Genomic DNA, 19,572 nt, shown 5'->3' with positions numbered 1-19,572 from the left:
GTGACATTTAGATGATTCACAGTGTTATGTATCCATCATTCCTGTCCACTTCCAAATTATTTTCATGATTCCAGAAGGAGACCATGTACCCTTCAACAACTCACTCATCCTTTCCCTCAGCTCCTGTCAGTATGACTATGTCGCATGTTTATAAATACCAAATGCCTTATAAATGGAACCATTTATAATGGAACTATAAAACGTGTGCTCTTTCTTTCTCTTTCTCTGTCTCTTTCTGTCTCTGTCTCTCTGTCTCTGTCTCTCTCTGTCTCTCTCTGTCTCTCTCTCTCTCTCTCTCTCATCAGTACTAGGGCTTGAACTCAGGGCACCGTCCCTCAGCTTTTTTTTATTCTCAAGACTGGCACTCTGCCCTTTGAGCCACACCTCCACTTCCAGCTTTTTGGTGGTTAGAGTGGAACCTCATGGACTTTCTTGCCTGGGCTATCTTTTAACTTTGACCCTCAGAGACCAGCAGGAGCCACTGGCATCTGACATCTTCGGTCTCTTGCTTTTCCCATCCAACATAGTGTCTGCCAAGTTAGTCCATGAGCATAGATCCGTACTCCATTCCTTTTTATGGCTGAATAGTATTCCATTGTTTGTATTTATCACATGTTGGTCATCCATTTAGCCACAGGTGGATGGATGGGTTGTTTCTGTCTTTCAGCTGCAATGAGTTGTGCTGCTACGAACATGCATGTCCTTGTTACTTGTTTGCACACCTGTTTCCAATTCTCATGAATGTAAGCCTAGCAATAGAACTGCTGGGTCATATGGTAACTCTATATTAAGGTTTTGAGGCACTGCCAAGCTCTTTTCCACAGCAGCTGCCCCATTTTTATATTCCCACTAGCAATGTACAGGAGTTTCGATTTTCTCTCTGTACACTTGCCAACATTTATTTCCTTTTTGAAAAAAAAAAGTTTTTGGTTTTGGCCATTCTAGTGGGTGTGATCTCTCACTGAGATTTTAATTTGCATTTGCCTAATGACTAATGATATTGAGCATCTTTTCATGATCTTATCACTTGATGAGCCATACAGCAAGAGAGAGGTGGAAACTATGCTTGGAGGTGGGAGGTGGTGCCATTACCTGGAGTGACGTCAGAGATCCTGAGGGAGAAAGTGAGCAGGACCCCTTTATGCCAGGTCTTTCTGCTCTTGGTCACCCCTAGGAGCTTGATGCCCTCCAGCAAGTGTGGGAGATCACCCGGGACTGGGAGGAAAGCTGGAGCCAGTGGAAGACGGGCCGGTTCCTCACCCTGCAGACAGAGGCCATGGAGACCATGGCCCATGGCCTGTTTCGTCGCCTCACAAGACTTGCCAAAGAGTATAAGGTGTGTGGAGACAGGACAGGGGGGCTGGAGATGCACCTGCAGAGGAAGCAGGCCTGCAGGGGGCTGGCATTTTGCTCTTGTAATGGATCCCATCTTTGCTCAGGACCGAAATTGGGAAATTATTGAAACTACTCGCTCCAAAATAGAGCAATTTAAGAGGACCATGCCTCTCATCTCAGACCTGCGGAACCCTGCCCTGCGAGAGAGGTGAGCTGGCGCCTCTGCCCAGGCCACTGTTCTGCCCCATAGGCCTGCCATACTAGCTGGCTCCTTCTGTTCTTTCTTACACAGTGTCCAGAGCTTTCTCTTACTGCCATGCTCATATGTGCTTGTTTTATTATTCTCACTTTATTTTATTTTTTAAAATTAGAATATTTGTGGGCTGGGAATATAGTGTACTGGCAGAGTGCTTGCCTAGCATGCATGAAGCCCTGGGTTAGATTCCTTAGTACCACATAAATAGAAAGAGCTGGAAGTAGTGCTGTGGCTGAAGTGGTAGAGTGCTAGCCTTGAGCAAAAGAAGCTCAGGAGCAGAACCCAGGCTCTGAGTGCAAGCCCCAGGACTGGAACAAAAAATAGAATATTTATTTCTGTACTGACATTGAATTTGGTTTATGTTAGGCAAGTGTTAGATCCCCACATTTATTTTTTCTTTATTTTTAGTGCACTGGGGGTTAAATTCAGAGGCTGACAATTTCCAGATAGGTAGGTGTGTACTACTTTAGTGGTATCCCCTTTTGGGTTTTGCTGGCAATAGGGCTTGAAATGAGGGCTTTCCACTCTCTCACTCAGCTTTCTTGCTAACAGCTGGCCTTCTGCCCCTTGAGCCATGCCTATAGACTGACATTTTATTGATTAATTGGAGATAGAGCCTCAGGGACATTTTCCTTTCTTCCCAGATTGGCTTTGCATTGTAAGCCCCAGAGCTCAGTCTCCTGAGTAGTTAGGACTACAGGAGTGAGCCACTCTAGGACCTCATGCTCTTGCTTGGCATTTTTTTGCCCATGGCTGGTGCTTTACTAGAGTTATGGCTCTACCTCTATTTTACTTTAGTTGTTTTATGGTCTTAGTAATTCTGGGGTTGAGTTCAGGATCTTGCCTGTGTTAGGCAAGTGCTTGATCACTAGGCCATGCCTCTCTGGTTATTTTTGAGCTATGTTCTCCCTTCCTGCCTGTAAGTATGCCTGGACTGTGATTCATCTATTTTAGGCTTTCTTAGTAGCTGAGACAACAGGTGTGTGCCACAATGCCCAGTTTCCTTCTGTTGAGGTAGAGTCTTGGGAACCATGCTGCGTGGGCTCGCCTGGAATAGCAGCTTTCTTAATCTCAGTCTTCGAAGGAGCTAGAATTACAAGCATGAGCCACTGGTGTCTGGATGCTACAGATATTTTTGGAATAAGTTTTTGTATTTATGCCAAGATGGGCCTAGAACCTGCTTAGCCCAGGAAATCAACAAGATCAGGCTTGTATGCTCCAAGAGGTGTGGCACAGACCTGCTTTGTGCTGCCTATTTTGGTTAAGCCTATGTCTTTTGTCATACAATATGTTTTGTTTTGATATAGTCCAAGTTTTTGTTGTTTTTTTTCCTTTTCTTTTTTGCCTCACTTAAGAAAACCTTCCTAGTTAGGTGCTGTTGGCTCATGTCTGTAATCCTACTTACTCAGGAGACTGAGATTTGAGGATCAGGTTTGAAGCTAAGCCAGGAAGGAAATTCTATCTCCAATTAACCAGAAAAAGACAAAATAAAAGCTGTGGCTCAAGTGATAGAGTGCCAGCTTTGAGTGAAAAAAGCTAAGAGATATCATATAGTTTCTGGGTTTAAGCCCCAGTTAACCACCTCCCCCCCGCCCCCCACACAGAAGACCTTCTGTATTTTAAAGTTAAAAAAAAATTGGATATATACTCAGGAGGCTGAGGTCTGAGGATTGTGGTTCAAAGCCAGCCCAGGAAGGAAAGTCTGTGAGATCTGATCTCTAATTAATCACAAAAAAAGCTGGAAGTGGTGCTGTGGTAGTGGAGTGCTAGCCTTGAGCAAAATGGAGCTCAGGGACAATGCCCAAGTTGAGAGTTCAAGTTCCAGAACAGGCAAAAAATAATAAAATGAAATAAAAATAAAATGAAAATGAAAATGTTCTGCTCATTCTTTCTTCTAATAATATTGTGTGATTTTCAAATTTACTTCTAGAATTTATTATATGCTGGAGGAGGGAGTCTGAGCCACTAGGGACAGAATAAAATAAATAGCATTTCAATTTTGATCTAGCCATTTAGGAAAAAATAATTTTACTTCTCTCCCATTGCCTCTAGTGAAATTCTTTGGGTGAAGCTTCATCCCCAAGTGTGATGTGGTAAAGTCTAACCTAACATCTTTATCTAATTAAGTTATTCAGCCTCTCTAAACCTCAGTTTCCTTATCCAAAATTGGAATAATAATCCTTTGTAGAGTGGTTATGAGAATTCAATGCAGCATTTCTTGTACTTAGCCCGGCCCAGGTTCCACAGTTGACCTGCAATGCTGAGTGTTTTATGTGCACACCTGCCTAACTCCCTCTCCAGAGAATCAACTCCTACTGGGTGACATGTCAATCTTTGTATTCCCCACAGTGCCTAAGATTGCACCTGAGAGCCTATTTAGTCAAATCTGTTAGATCATGATAATAAATACCCAGAATCATGTCCCAGTGGGAGGATGCACAGGGAGTGATGTGTGTATGTGCCTATGGGTGTGTGTGTGTGTGTGTGTGTGTGTGTGTGTGTGCGCGCGCGCGCGCGCGCCAGTACTAGGGCTTGAACTCAAGGCCTTGTGCAATTGCTTAGATTTTTTTACTCTACCACTTGAGCTGTGCATCCACTTCTGGCTTTTTACTGGATAATTGGAGATAAGCCTCTTTCAGACTTTGCCTGAGCTGTCTTTGAACCAGAATCCTTAGATCTCAGCCTCCTTAGTATCTAGAGTTACAGGTGTGAGCAACTGGTACCTAGCTCATTATTTTGGGGTTGGGGATGACGTTGTAGGGAGAAAGTAATGGCTACACGCACACTAGGTCAATGTTTTACCACCTAAGCTGCACATCCCATTTCAGGGAGTGATGTTGACCATTTTTAGCAGGCTCCTGGCCTCCTGCTCACACATCCTATTCCTATTCCTGACTGTAGGCACTGGGACCAGGTCAGAGATGAGATCCAACGGGATTTTGACCAGGAGTCAGAAAGCTTTACTTTGGAGCAGATTGTAGAACTTGGGATGGATCAGCATGTGGAGAAAATTGGAGAGATCTCTGCCTCAGCAACCAAAGAATTGGCCATCGAGTTGGTATGATACTACCCTCATTCACCTTCTCTACTTCCTAAGCTTTCTGGAGCACAAACTTCTTGCTCTTCTTCCCCTTGGAGACTGGATTCCTCATCGCGCTGTCTCCCAATTTTCTTCACAGGGATTACAAAACATTTCCAAGACCTGGGAGGTGACTCAGCTAGACATAGTACCCTACAAGGATAAGGGCCATCACCGGCTCAGGTAGGGATGGGCCCCAAGTCCTTCTCCAGGAGAAGGGAGGTCATGGGTTCTGGGTTTCAGGGTGGGGACCAAAGTCTGGCAGTTGAGTATGGACTGCAACTTTGATCCCCTATTCCCAGAGGTACAGAAGAAGTGTTTCAGGCCCTGGAAGATAATCAGGTAGCTCTATCTACCATGAAGGCATCACGTTTTGTCAAGGCCTTCGAGAAGGAGGTGGACCATTGGGAACGTTGCCTCTCCCTCATCTTGGAAGTTATTGAGATGGTCCTCACAGTGCAGCGCCAGTGGATGTACCTAGAGGTGCCGGCCCCCCATCACTTCCTGCTTCTACTCCATTGTGTACTTAGGACACAATAGTGATTCTGTTGTCAACCTCATTTTCCCCACATTCCATTACAGTCAAGTTGTGTGTGTGTGTGTGTGTGTGTGTGTGTGTGTGTGTGTGTGTGTAGGTATGTATGTTTATGTATGGTACTGGGGCTTGACTCAGGGCTTTGTGCTCTTGTTTAGCTTTTTCATTCTAGCTAGTGCTCTCCAAGTTAGGCCACAGCACCACAGTTTGGGTTTTTGCTGGTTAACTGGCAACAAGAGTCTTTCTGACTTGTCTGCTGGGTTTTGAACCACGATCCTCAGATCTCAGCCTCCTGAGTAGCTAGGATTACAGGTGTGAGCCACCAGCAGCACCTAGTTTAATTGTTACCTCTCACAAGAAATTCCCTTTCTAACAATCCTTTGTTCTTCCTAGATTCTCATTCTATTTTCCCTCTTGGGTGCAATCATGACTTTTCACTGCTCCCTTCCTTCTAGAACTTGGGCATTCTGCCTGATGGTTTCTAGTGCTCTAGATTTTCTACTCAGTTGTCCTCCTTGGTCTAGGAGCAGGGAACAGAATGTGAAGAATATGTAAGAAAGTCTCTCACCCCTATTCTGTGGTCCCTCAGAATATCTTCATGGGAGAGGATATCCGCAAGCAGCTGCCCAATGAATCGGCCCTATTTGACCAGGTCAACAACAACTGGAAAAGCATCCTAGACCGGATGAGCAAGGACAACAATGCTCTCAGGAGCACCCACTACCCAGGTCAGAGTTCCACAGCCTTTTGTCCTTCCTGGTCCTGGGCTTGAAATCAGGACCTTGAGCTCTTGTTTGAACTTTTTTCTGCTCCAAGTTAGCACTGTACTACTTGAGCCACCACTTCCACATCTGGCTTTATTTGGTGGTTGATTGGAGATGTCTCATGGACTTTCCTGTCCAGGCTGGCTTTAGATCATAATCCTGAGATCTCAGCCTCCTGAATAACTAGGCTTACAGGTGTGAGCTACCAGCACCCAGCAGCCATTGCCTCTTTTAAGTGTGTGTGTGTTCTTGTTTGACTTTTTTTGCTCAAGGCTGGTGCTCTACCAGTTGAGCCACGCTTTCACTTCTAGCTGGTCAACTGGAAATAAGAGTCTCCCAAATTTGTCTACTCAGGATGGCTTTGAACAGAGATCCACAGATTTCAACCTCCTCAGTAGCTTAGAAGCTGTAGTTACAGGTGTGAGCTTCCAGTGCCTGGCAAGCTCTCCACCCACTTTAGGAGTGTTAGCACTTGAATTCAGGGACTTGAACTTGTTACACAGACAGTCTACGACTTGAACCACACACTCAACCATTTTTTTACTTTATTTTTTTTCAAGGAGGGTCTCACATTTGTGCCTAGGGCTGGCTTCAGACTATGATCCTCCTACATGTGCTTCCTGTGTAATCAAGATTATAGATGTGACTACTATACATGGGCTTCCCGATTGAGAAAAGGTCGCAATCCTCACTTCCCCAGCCTGGCAGAAAAGCCTGTGAGACTCTTATCTCCAAATAACCAGAAAAAAGCCAGAAGTGGAAGGTGTGGCTCAGGGTTACAGTGCCAGCTTTGAGTGAGAAAGCCGAAGGAGAGCATGAGGCCTGAGTTCACAAGCCCCAACACCATTACATACAGGCACAGACACAGACAGACAGACAGACAGACAGACACACACACACACACACACACACACACACACACACACACACTAAAAAAACAAAAACAAAAAACTGGCTAACTAGCTCTGGGGACTTCAGGTCTACTCAAGGCAATATTAAAGAGGCCATCAAATGACATGTACTCCTCATCTTCCCAGGACTCCTGGACACACTGATAGAAATGAATACAATTCTGGAAGACATTCAGAAGTCTCTGGATATGTATTTGGAGACCAAGCGCCATATTTTCCCCCGCTTCTACTTCTTGTCCAACGATGACCTGCTGGAAATTCTGGGCCAGTCCCGTAACCCTGAAGCTGTGCAGCCACACCTCAAAAAATGCTTTGACAACATCAAATTGCTCAGGATCCAGAAGGTCAATAGAGGTGTCCGTGATAGAATGGAGGGCAGGGAATGGAGGCACAGATACGATGAAAATGTTTAAGTGATATAAATGAATAATTCTAGATTCTAATGGGTGCTCCTGGCTCACACCTTGTAATCCTAGCTACTCAGGAGGCTGAGTCTTAGGATCTCAGTTGAAGCTAGCCTAGGCAGACAATTCAGACAAATTCCTATCTGCAATTAATCAGCAAAAAGCTGGAAGTGGAGGGGTGGCTCAAGTGGTAGAATTCCCGACTTGAGTGAAAAAGCCAAGTGAGAAAATGAAGCTGGAGTTAAAGCTCCCGTACCTGCACACACAATTCTTATTGTTGTTGTTAGTTGTGGGTCTTGAACTCAGGGCCTGAGCACTGTCCTTCAGCTTTTTCACTCAAGGCTAGTGCTCCACCACTTTGAGCCACAGCTGCACTTCCAGTTTTCTGGTGCTTAATTGGAGAAAAGAGTCATGGATTTTCCTGCTTACACTGGCTCTGAACTGTGCTCCTCAGATTTCAGCCTCCTGGATAGCTAGGTTTACAGGCATGACCCAACAGCACCTGACACAAAAATATTTCTAGATACTTACAGGATAGAACTTTTCAGAAATGGCAATATGGAGAGGAGAGAAGAAGAGGGGAGAGAGGAGAAAGGGGGAGGGGTGGAGAAGGGAGGAGAGGGAGGGAAAAAGAAGGAGTATGGGGGGAGGGGAGAGGAGAGGAAGAAATTACCCTTTAAAGATCCAAATACGATAGGTGAATATAAAAAAACAACAAGCAGGTAAGTGCATTAATAGCTTCTTTTTACTCCAGGTTGTGGGTCCCAGCAACAAATTGGAAGCTGTGGGAATGTTCTCAGGTGATGGCGAATATATTGATTTCCTCCACTCAGTACTTTTAGAAGGGCCTGTGGAGGTAAGTTGTGCAGAGGGCCTAAGAACCAAGCTGAGTTTTCTTCCTGTTAGAAAGCCAGCTTGACTCTATGAAGATAGAACATCACCAAAAAGGGATATTAATTGGGTTTTCAGTTGCTTTTTACACACCCACCCGCCATACCTGGCTATTGTAAACATCTGTCTTCTGCCTCCATTTCTTTTGGAGCCAACTGTGGCCTACCTCTTATTTTTCCCCTGGGTACTAAGTTCTGAAGTTCCATTTCCCAAGTACTTTGTCTTTGACTCTGACCTTGAGATTGAGTCATCTTATTCTTCACCTTCCTCCAGAACTGGTTGGGCGATGTGGAAAGGACCATGAGGATAACGCTGCGAGACCTTCTCCGGAACTGCCGCGTGGCACTTAAGAAGTTCCTCAACAAGAGGGACAAATGGGTGAAGGAATGGGCAGGGCAGGTGAGCTGAGACCAACACAGATGGGGAACAAGTTGGAATTAAGGGAATAGCAAGGAGAGTAAACCCTAGAGTAGCCAGGCACTGGTGATTCACACCTGTAATCCTAGCTACTCAGGAGGCTGAGATCTGAGGAGCATGGTTCAAAGCCAGCCTGGGCAGGAAAGTCTGTGAGACTCTCATTGCACAATTAACCACCAAAAAGCCAGAAGTGGAACTGTGGCTCAAGTGGTAGAGTACCAGCCATGAGTGAAAAAGCTAAAGGACACCACCCAGTTCCTGAGTTCAAGCCCTAGTACTGGCACACTAAAAAGTAAGGAAAAGGAAGGAAGGAAGGAGGGAAGGAAGGAAGGAAGGCAGGTAGGCAGACCTTAGAGTCTCACAAAATGGAAGTTTCTTGTCTCCTTTCTGGCACTGTGTGGGTGGTCAAGCATGGGGCTGGGGACCAGCTTGTGCCCCTGCTGCAGGTGGTAATCGCAGCCAGTCAGATCCAGTGGACAGCGGATGTGACCAAATGCCTGATGACAGCGAAGGAGCGGGCAGACAAGAAAATCCTCAAGGTCATGAAGAAAAAACAGGTGGGGAGCTCATCAAGTCTGAGACAGCCCTAGGGTTGACATTGGCGGGAGGAAGATGAACATTGGAGCCAGAGTTAGCAAGGAGTTGGTACCAAAGGGTCTGAATGAGGGTGCAAGGCTGGTGAGGTTTTCCTGTGCCACTACTGGGTGGAGGAATGATGGGTGAGATCAGCATGGGGTTAGGCTGGGATGAGGTGAGATTTGACTTTGGTGACATTGCCTCAGTTGCCCTGTCCTTCTCTCCCACTTCATACCACAGGTGTCCATACTAAACAAATATTCAGAAGCCATCAGAGGGAACTTGACCAAGATCATGAGGCTTAAAATTGTGGCTCTGGTGACAATAGAAATTCATGCCCGGGATGTATTGGAAAGGCTTTATAAGAGCGGCCTTATGGATGTCAACTCCTTTGACTGGCTCAGTCAACTTCGGTTCTACTGGGAGAAGGTGCCACGTGGACAGCTCTCTACTCTTCTACTCCCAAACTAGCCTTAAGGCTTCATTAAATTCAACCTTTTCCTTTATTTCCTTCCCTTCCCTTCCCTTCCCTTCCCTTCCCTTCCCTTCCCTTCCCTTCCCTTTCCTTCCTGTCCTTTCCTTTTCCTTTCCTTCTTTCATTTTCTGCTGGTACTAGAGACTTGAACTGAGAAAAAGGGCACTCTCCCTTAGCTTCATATCTCAGGATTGATATTCTACCACTTGAGCCACAGCTCCACTTCTAGGTTTTTGCTGGTTAATTGGAGATAAGAGTCTCATGGCTGTGTCTGTGCAAGTTGGCTGTGAGCTGTGATCCTTAGATCTCAGCCTCCTGAGTAATTAGGATTACAGGTGTGAACCACCATCATCAGGCTTTAAATTCAAAATTTCTAAATGCAATCAAACCTTAATCTAACCCTTGATCCTATTATAGTGTCCTACTTCAGTTCCTAACTCTGTCTCACATCCTAATTCAGGAATGAAAAAATTATGGGCAATGCTCCCTCTGGGCAACTCTCAACAGCAACTTAGTAAGAATTGTTGCCACAGCTCAGGGTAGGCACACATTGTAAAACCTCTTTCCATCGTGGCCACAAGCCATTCCCTCTTTCTAACTCTCAAATGGACTCCCTGTCTACCCACAATCCTTTGCTCTCTTTGAGCCTTCTTCCTCTTCCTAGAGTAAGTACCTCAGTCTCATTCTGCCTTGTTTCCCTAGGATTTTGATGACTGCATAATCCGCCAGACTAATACACAATTCCAGTATGGTTATGAGTACTTGGGGAACTCTGGCCGGCTGGTCATCACCCCACTGACAGATAGGTTTGCCCTTTGGGGATGAATAAGGTGGTTGGGGTGGGGGCTGCAGAGCCAATAGAGGCCTCTAGGAATCTGACCCAAGTCTTGTGCTCAATTCTCAGGTGTTACATGACACTGACCACTGCGCTGCACTTACATCGAGGGGGCTCCCCCAAAGGCCCAGCAGGCACTGGAAAGACGGAGACTGTTAAGGACCTGGGCAAGGGCCTGGGTATATATGTCATTGTGGTCAACTGCTCTGAGGGCCTGGACTATAAATCCATGGGTCGAATGTACTCAGGCCTGGCCCAGGTTAGTGTCCTTGGCATTCTGACCCAGGGGTTCCTTTTCATGCCTATGACTTCTAGAAAGGCAATTGAAAGGGCTGGGGATATGGCCTAGTGGCAAGAGTGCTTGCCTCGTATACATGAGGCCCTGGGTTCAATTCCCCAGCACCACATATACAGAAAACGGTGCTGTGGCTCAAGTGGCAGAGTGCTAGCCTTGAGCAAAAAGAAGCCAGGGACAGTGCTCAGGCCCTGAGTCCAAGCCCCAGGACTGGCCAAAAAAAAAAAAAAAGGCAATTGAAAGCCAAAATCTCACTCCGAGTTTTGGAGCTTATTCCATTGCATTACCTCAGATAATTCTTTCAATTGGGAAAGCCCCAAGCTTCACATTGCTTTTTTGCAAAATTAGAAGATTAGATAAGGATTAAATAAAGATCATGTACAGAAACTGCCTGGCACACAGGAATTACTCAGTGCACACAAATTTCTCTCCACTCTTTACAACTCATACCATTTCTAGCATGACCTCAGGCTGTCCTGTCTGATGGAATGCTCCAGTGAGAAGTTACAACAGGCCTGATGCTGGTGGCTCACACCTATAATCCTAGCCACTAAGAAGGTTGAGATCTGGGGATCTTGGTTCAAAGCCATCCTGGGCAGGAAAGGCTGTGAGACTCTTATCTCCACTTGAAAACCAGAAGTGGCGCTGTGGCTCAAAGTGGTAGAGCCCTAGTCTTGGGCAATAAAGCTCAGGGACAGCACGCAGGCCCTGAGTTTAAGCCCCATTACTGACAAAACAAAAATGAAGTTACAACAGGACTGGGTGCCAGTGGTTCATACCTGTGATCATAGTTACTTAGGAGGCTGAGATCTGAGGATCACAGTTTGAAACCAGTCTGGCAGAAAAGTCTATGAGATTCCAATAAACTACTCAGATTTCCAATAAACTACTCAGAAAAAAATGAATGTGACACTGTGGCTAAGTGGTAGATCACTAGCCTTGAGCAAAAGAAGCTCAGGGACAGTGTCCAGGCCCAGAGTTCAAGCCCCAGGACTGGTACACGCATACACACATGCACATGTGCATGCACATACACACACTCATAGAAACAACAGTACAAATCTGCTACCATATTTCAGAGGCCACCTTGCCCACCAAAAATATGTGAATCACATGTTCTGGCATCTTGGGGGCACCTCTCTTGCTCCCAGTGACTGACCCTCCCTACCTCCTCCCAGACTGGAGCCTGGGGCTGCTTTGATGAGTTTAACCGCATCAACATCGAGGTATTGTCAGTGGTAGCCCAGCAGATCCTGTCCATCCTGTCTGCCTTGGCTGCCAGCCTCCTCCGCTTCTATTTTGAAGGCTTTGAAATAAATCTGGTGTGGTCCTGTGGCATCTTCATTACCATGAATCCCGGTAGGTGGCTAGGAGTCAATGAAGCTTCTGGAAGGTTGGAAGAGCTGGTTATTCAGATCAGGCTGCTGTATCATCCTTTTCCACGTCTTTGTTTAAGCCAAGTGAGATGTGCTAGACAATGGTGTTAATCAGCTTTCTGTTGCTGTGAAAAGATACCTGTGAAAATTAACTTAAAGGAGGGAGGATTTATTTTTGCTCATGTTTTCAGAAGTTGTAGCTCATGATCACCTGGCTCCCTTGTTTTGGGGGCCTATGGAAGGAAGAGCATCATAGGGGGGAGCATGGAGATAAAACAGAGCTCGCTTTATGACATCTAGGAAGAAGAGAGAGACAAGGAAGGAGGCAGTGGGGGGGAGGGGTGTGGAGAGAGATACCAGGAGAAGGAAAAGAGGCATGCAAGGGACAAAATACAGCCTGCACACCCCGTGTGCCTAAGCCCCCCTCCTAAAGTATCCATGGCCTCCATAGCCCATTAAGCTAGGAACTCATCAATGGAGTAATCCATTGATAAAGAGCCCTCTTGACCCAATCACTTCCCAAAGGCCCCACCTCTGGGAACAGAACCTTGAATATATTAACCTTTGAGGATTATTTTGGACCCAAACTATGACCACAAAGAGTGAGAGAAGGATAACTTAGAGCTTAAACTCAGGGACTTGTGCTCTCACTTGACTTTTTTGATCAAGAATGGAGCTCTGACACTTGAGCCATCCCTCCACTTCTGGCTTTTTGCTAGAGGTCAGTCTCACTGACTTTCCTGCCTGTGCTGGCTTCAATTCACAATCCTCATATCTCAGCCCCTTTTTTTTTTTGCTAGTCCTGGGGCTTGGACTCAGGGCCTGGACACTGTCCCTGGCTTCCTTTTGCTCAAGGCTAGCACTGTCCCACTTGAGCCTAGCGCCACTTTTGGCTTTTTCCGTTTATGTAGTGCTGAGGAATGGAACCCAGGGCTTCACGCATGATAGGCAAGCACTCTACTGCTAAGCCACATTCACAGCCCTATCTCATCCTTTTGTATAGCTAGGATTGCAGGCATGAGCCACAAATACCTAGAAAGGGAGGCAATCTTAACTGTTCTCTCCAAAGGAGTCAATTATTGCTTAGTGTCTATTTCTAGCCCTAGTTTAAAGACTTACCTATCTTGTGCTATTGGGCCAGCTCCAAGAATTCTAGACTACCAGTCATACTTTTTTTTTTTAAACTTGTATGTGTTGATACTGGGGCTTGAACTCAGGTCCTGAGCACTGTCCCTTACCTTTTTCCATTCAAGGCTAACACTCAACCACTTGAGTGACAACTCCACTTGTAGCTTTTTGGTGGTTAATTGGAAATAAGGGTCTCACATACTTTCCTGATGGGGCTGGCTTTGAATTGCAATCCTCAGAAATAGCCAGCATTACTGAATAGCTAGGATCACAGGCATGAGCCACTAGCACCTGGCTACCTTCCATACCTTTTTGCAGAATGGGAGAATCACCTTAAAATTCGAGGCCTAAGATTGTCATTACCGCACCCTAGGAGCAGCTCTGGTGAAGGGTCTAGGAAAGAACAAGCATGGGAAAGATTTTGGTCCTGAAAAAAAAAATCAGGAAACAGCTGTGATTTCTATTAGGACTGATGTAAGCTATATATAGAATTTAGAGAGATGGGAAATCAGCAGCTCTGTGATTTCCGTTTGAAAAAGGCCATGCAGAAAATAAAGAAAGTACTAGAGAGCAAAGTAGAATGGGGAGCAAAGGGCTGAGATAAGAAAGGATGCAATCCTGCAGTTGGAGTTGGGGAGAAAATTAGGGATAGAGTGAGAGCTGGGCAAAATGAGATTGATTGGGAAGGGGGTTTGGGGAAGCAAGTCAAGAGAAGAAAATGAAGAGATGCTAAATAAAAAGCATTATTCTTTACTAGGCTATGCTGGCCGCACAGAGCTTCCTGAAAATCTGAAATCCATGTTCCGTCCGATTGCCATGGTGGTGCCTGATTCTGTCCTTATTGCAGAAATCATTTTGTTTGGGGAGGGATTTGGCAACTGCAAGGTATTTCAAGAATCCTTTTCTTATTATTTTATTTCTCTTCCAAAATCATTCCCTGGTCAGAAACTCCCCAGAGGCCTCACAGTCAGCTGTCCTACAAGGAGCTTAGGCTATTGTTGGTAGGAGTGGAAGCAGAAGAATTCATAGAAGGGAGGCCTTCCCTCTACAGTGTCAAAAACTTTCCTCTTTCCCAATTCTCAGCACAAGTCCCTGATCCAGGGCACTAGTAATTCATGCTTGTAATCCCAGCTACTCACAGGCTGAGATCCGAGGATCACAGTTTGAAGCCAGCCATGGCAGAAACACCTTCTTATCTTAAGTTAATAACCAGGAAGCTGCAAGTGAAGCTGTGGCTTAAGTGGTAGAGCACCAGCTTGGAGCAAAAAAAGCTAAGCAAGAGTGCAAGATCCTGAGTTCAACCCCTAGTGCCAGTACACACACACACACACACACACACACACACACACACACATTAGTGGAGAGCAGGGTCATTTTCCCTTCTGTTTGGTTTTCAGATCTTGGCTAAGAAGGTCTATACGCTCTACTCGCTTGCTGTGCAGCAGCTCTCCAGACAGGACCATTATGACTTTGGCCTCCGTGCCCTCACCTCCCTTCTTCGCTATGCTGGCAAGAAGCGCCGCCTGCAGCCAGATCTGGCAGATGAAGAGGTAGACCAGGCTCAAAGTCCTCAAACTGTAGCCTCTATTGTCTCTGTTCTTACGTGTCTTCACCAAAACATTCCAAATCTCTCACAAGACTTGGATTCCCTTCTTCATGCCTTGTCTCCTGTGTTGTCCAAGCACTACCTGTCCTATCACTGAGGACTAACTCTTGGCTCCTAACCTTGCACTCTTAGGGGAACAAGAGGACCCATAAATGCCAAGGGCCTGGTTCCTCAAGCTGGAGCTCCCATCCTTCCCATCTAGGTTCTGCTGCTCTCAATGAGAGACATGAATATCGCCAAGCTAACGTCAGTTGATGTGCCACTATTCAATGCCATCGTGCAAGACCTTTTCCCCAACATCGAGCTGCCCGTCATTGATTATGGCAAGGTATTTTTGCTGTCTGTTACCTTCCCTGACCTTATGTGTACATCCAGAAACAGGAAGTGTGGCACCCAGGCCTTGTTCTGCCATCTATGCCATCTATGTTATGCCATCTATGACTTTGAGCGAGACAGTTGACCACTCTTTTGGCTACCTTATATTATACTCCAATAGTCTACTCTCTGACCACAGTTCTCAACCTCCCAGCTATACCTGCTCAAAGATTTCCATGAAATAGTTCTCTCTGTCTCTGTCTCTGTCTCTCTGTCTCTCTCTCTCTCGTGCCAATCTTGAGGCTTGAACTCGGGGTCTAGACCTGTCTCAGAGTTGCTTAAGGCTAGCACTGAACCACAGCTTCACTTCCAGCTTTTCTGGGGATTAATTGGAGATAAGCGTTTCATAGGCTTTCCTGCCTATGATGGTTTCAATCCATGATCTTCAGATTTCAGACTCCTCCGTGAGTAGCTAGGATTACAGGCATGAGCCACTGGTCCCTGGCACTGCTGTGTAATTTTTAAATTTAGATTTTAATTTTAAAGAGTTCTAGGTTGTTAGTGCCCCCAGGTGACTGGAAGAAGCAAAGCAAATTATTTCTGGAGCAATGAAACATCCACTTATGCCTAAAAGAATTGCTACAGCAGAAAATAGACAAGTCATATGAAGAATCACAAAACAAGCTGGTGCTGGTGGATCATGCCTGTAATTCTACCTACTCAGGAAACTGAGATCAAGGTTTGAAGCCAGCCCAGGCAGAAAAACCTTTTCTCCAATTAGCACCAAAAATCCAGAGGTAAAGCTGTGGCTCAAGTGGCAGATCACCCGGTCTTGACGAAAAGGCTAAGGAAGAGTGTGGGGCCCCAAGTTCAAGCCCAGTACCAGTACACATACACACTTTACTTGATTTTTAAAAGCGTCATACTTTTTGTAACAGATTGGGATGGTGTAGTGCATTCTTGGTTATCAAAATATTCATGTAGCATTGAGATTTTTGAATTGTGAAGATTCCCAGTATGTATGATGTATTTTAAAATATAATTTTATTGTTATTACTAAGGTGTTATACAGAGGAGTTGCCATTCTGTGTGATCTTATTTAACTTAAAATGGATCATTGTGTGTCCACAATGAACCTAGAAGGACATGTCCAACTGAACAGCTTGTGGCTGTGATGACTTTGTTCTTTGCTTCTCTCCCCTTCCCATAATGAACACATTATCTTAAACATAATGGCTGTTAGCTGAACATGGTAGTTCATGCCTGTATTCCCAACTATTTGGGAGACAGGATTGGGAGGTAGGAGGAGGATTGTGGTTTGAAGCCAGCTTGGGCAGTTAGTGTGAAGCCTTATCTAAAAAACAAAATTAAAACAAAAGAACTTAGGGGGCATGTCTCAATGGTAGAGCAAAAGTGGAAATATCTGAATTTAAACCCTACTACTGTGGGGTGGGCAGGGTAGCTTTTTAAAAACCTGAAGGAAAAATGTGGCCCACTATTTTGGGACTGATCCATATGGGTCATGGTTCTATAAGCATTACTTTACTTTAAAACTCCAATGATGATTTTTTTAATTAGGGCTGGTGGTGAGTAGCACACTTGCCTAGCATGTGGGAGGTCCTGGGTTTGATCCCAAGCACGCACACACACACACACAAAAATTGGCTCTGGCTCTCTCACCAGATTGTAAGCTCTGCAGTAGGATAAAATGTATTTTGTTCCCAACTGTATCCCTAGCACAGTACTTACTTCATACTGTGAGGGCTTCATAAGTATTTATGGCTAATAATAGAAAAAGTGTCTAACACTACCTGTTAGACATTGTACATACGAAACTACTAAAGCACAGAGAAGTAACTAAGTGAAGATCACTTGGCTGGAAGCTGAATCCCAGACTGGGTGACTCCAGAACTGAGTAGCTCTGCACCTGGCTGGCTTCCAAGTGAATAAGCAGTTTCAAGTCCAAAAAGCTCTCGTGCTGTTTTTAGTGGCTTGAACAAACCATCCAGGTATTGAAGGGATGTTGAAAGTCCCGGAGGCCTCAGAGTCCTTTCTCTCTCACATTCAGCTACGGGAGACCATTGAGCAGGAGATTCTCAATATGGGCCTACAGATCACGCAGTTCACCCTCACCAAGGTCATCCAGTTGTATGAAACTAAGAACTCCCGCCACTCTACCATGATTGTTGGCTGCACAGGCAGCAGCAAGACTACCTCCTGGAGAATCCTGCAGGCTTCCCTCACCTCGCTGTGCCGTGCTGGAGACCCCAACTTCAACATTGTTAAAGTATGAAGTTGGAACACTGGAGTCACTGGCAGAGACAAGGGGCAGGAATAGTGGAGGTTGGGAGTCAGCAGTGGCCAGGTCCTGGCCCAAGGGAGATCTTGGAGAGATTGGGAGATGAGGTACAAATATAAGAACCTAAGAACAGGGCTGGATTGAAAGTGAGGTCTTAAGAAGGGAGCTGGTTGGGGCTGGGGATATGGCCTAGTGGCAAGAGAGCTTGCCTCGTATACATGAGGCCCTGGGTTCGATTCCCCAGCACCACATATACAGAAAACGGCCAGAAGTGGCGCTGTGGCTCAAGTGGCAGAGTGCTAGCCTTGAGCAAAAAGGAAACCAGGGACAGTGCTCAGGCCCTGAGTCCAAGGCCCAGGACTGGCCAAAAAAAAAAAAAAAAAGGAGCTGGTGGAGAGAGAGAGAGGTCTTGAGAGTTTGGTAGTGCAGTTTCTTAAAAAACAACAGAAAACCCTTCCCAGCTGGGTGCTAATGGCTCACACCTGTAATCCTAGCAACTCAGGAGGCTGAGATCTGAGGATTGTTGTTCAAAGTCCATGAAATGCTTATCTCTAATTAACCAGCAAAAAGCTGGAAGTGGAGCTGTGGTTCAAGTGGCAGAGCATCAGCCTTGAGCACAAAAGCTCAGGGGTGCCTAGGCCCTAAATTCAAGCCCTAGGACACCTGTGTGCATGCACACACACAAATCCATCCTGGTATCGTTTTTTCAGGAGTACCCCTTGAACCCTAAGGCACTGTCCCTAGGAGAACTGTATGGAGAATATGATCTGAACACTAATGAATGGACAGATGGCATCTTGTCCAGCGTCATGCGGGTGGCATGTGCAGGTATTCAGGGGATCATGGAGCTGGGGAGAATAGAAATTTGAATCTCGTAGAAGAACAGACAATCTTGGGACAGAAAGTTCTGATGTGGGAGAGAAATGCTGGGGGGTGGGAGGAGACAGAAGTACAAGGAAGCATGTGCTGAGGAGCTTGATTGAGGAGGGAAGGCAAGAGACCCTTGCCTTCTTTATTCACCTACTATTAAGATGAGAAACCAGATGAGAAATGGATCCTTTTTGATGGTCCCGTGGACACACTGTGGATTGAGAGTATGAACTCTGTCATGGATGACAACAAAGTGTTGACGCTGATCAATGGAGAACGCATTGCAATGCCTGAGCAGGTAGGGGTTGCCATGTGGCTGGCTACATCCTAGGATACTGCAGGACTCAGTGTGAAGATGATGAGGGGCTAGGAGGGAGAACAGAATCTGAAGAATAAGTTCTGTAGGAGAGAGCTGGGGAGGAAAATGCCTAGATTCAGGGAAGGTCTTGGTGGCTGTAGCAAAATACTTTGTCTGGGCTGGGGCTGGAGCTAGTGATAGAGTATTTGCCTACTGTGTGCCAGGCCCTGTGTTCCATCTGGAAGGAAAGATGGAAGGAAGGGAGGAAGGAAGGGAGGGAGGGAAGGAGGGAGGGAGGAAGGAAGGAAGGAAGGAAGGAAGGAAGGAAGGAAGGAAGGAAGGAATCTTTGCCTACTATGATTGCTGAGAAAAGAACTTTGTGTCTAGAAAGCACAGTATAGATTTAGTCCTTCCTTAGCCTTGTTTCCCCTGGCCTGTGTGGCCTGGTCTTTATTGTAGGTCTGGTATATGAGCCCATGAACTGTTTTCCTCTTCTACTATGGAAGTAAGATTGGTATTTTTCCCAAGGATAACCTTAAATACGTTCTAATTTCTTTTAGAAAATGCACCATTTTGGGAATGTCAGGTCTTTATTCTTGTTATAATTTACTTGATAGAGACATAGGTTGGGGCATGAGTTCTGGAGTGTTTTTATTACTGTGGACTGGTGGGGGAACAGAGGAAGACTGAATTCTAATAAAACTATATCCTTAGGTGTCACTCTTATTTGAAGTGGAGAACTTGGCAGTGGCCTCTCCAGCTACTGTCTCTCGCTGTGGCATGGTCTACACTGACTATGTGGACCTCGGCTGGAAGCCCTATGTTCAATCGTGGCTGGAGAAGAGGCCGAAGGTATGAAGGGAAGTGAGAGAGAATGATCAGAGCGGCCCATGGAACATTAAGAGTG

General features: G+C 45.7%; 1 protein-coding gene across 3 annotated transcripts in view; it reads left to right on the top strand.

Moving 5' to 3' along the window:
- The window catches only part of Dnah2 (dynein axonemal heavy chain 2), a 128,465-nt gene that overhangs the window by 58,915 nt on the left and 49,978 nt on the right, over positions 1-19,572 (top strand). For all 3 annotated transcript variants that reach the window (XM_048365884.1, XM_048365885.1, XM_048365886.1), the window contains 21 exons: positions 1,175-1,336; positions 1,440-1,543; positions 4,493-4,649; positions 4,771-4,853; positions 4,973-5,153; positions 5,795-5,933; positions 7,007-7,224; positions 8,039-8,140; positions 8,449-8,574; positions 9,039-9,149; positions 9,409-9,597; positions 10,346-10,449; positions 10,548-10,737; positions 11,952-12,132; positions 14,035-14,162; positions 14,675-14,827; positions 15,086-15,211; positions 17,267-17,485; positions 18,208-18,325; positions 18,529-18,665; positions 19,380-19,517. In XM_048365884.1, the coding sequence (XP_048221841.1) occupies positions 1,175-1,336; positions 1,440-1,543; positions 4,493-4,649; positions 4,771-4,853; positions 4,973-5,153; positions 5,795-5,933; positions 7,007-7,224; positions 8,039-8,140; positions 8,449-8,574; positions 9,039-9,149; positions 9,409-9,597; positions 10,346-10,449; positions 10,548-10,737; positions 11,952-12,132; positions 14,035-14,162; positions 14,675-14,827; positions 15,086-15,211; positions 17,267-17,485; positions 18,208-18,325; positions 18,529-18,665; positions 19,380-19,517 (3,066 nt within the window). The remainder of the gene's footprint in view (positions 1-1,174; positions 1,337-1,439; positions 1,544-4,492; positions 4,650-4,770; positions 4,854-4,972; positions 5,154-5,794; positions 5,934-7,006; positions 7,225-8,038; positions 8,141-8,448; positions 8,575-9,038; positions 9,150-9,408; positions 9,598-10,345; positions 10,450-10,547; positions 10,738-11,951; positions 12,133-14,034; positions 14,163-14,674; positions 14,828-15,085; positions 15,212-17,266; positions 17,486-18,207; positions 18,326-18,528; positions 18,666-19,379; positions 19,518-19,572) is intronic.

This window comes from Perognathus longimembris, chromosome 17, assembly GCF_023159225.1.
Source record: "Perognathus longimembris pacificus isolate PPM17 chromosome 17, ASM2315922v1, whole genome shotgun sequence".
In the NCBI taxonomy this organism is placed as follows: Eukaryota; Metazoa; Chordata; class Mammalia; order Rodentia; family Heteromyidae; genus Perognathus; species Perognathus longimembris.
Note: the sequence above shows the minus strand (reverse complement) of the source record. Positions and strands in the feature narration are given on the sequence as shown.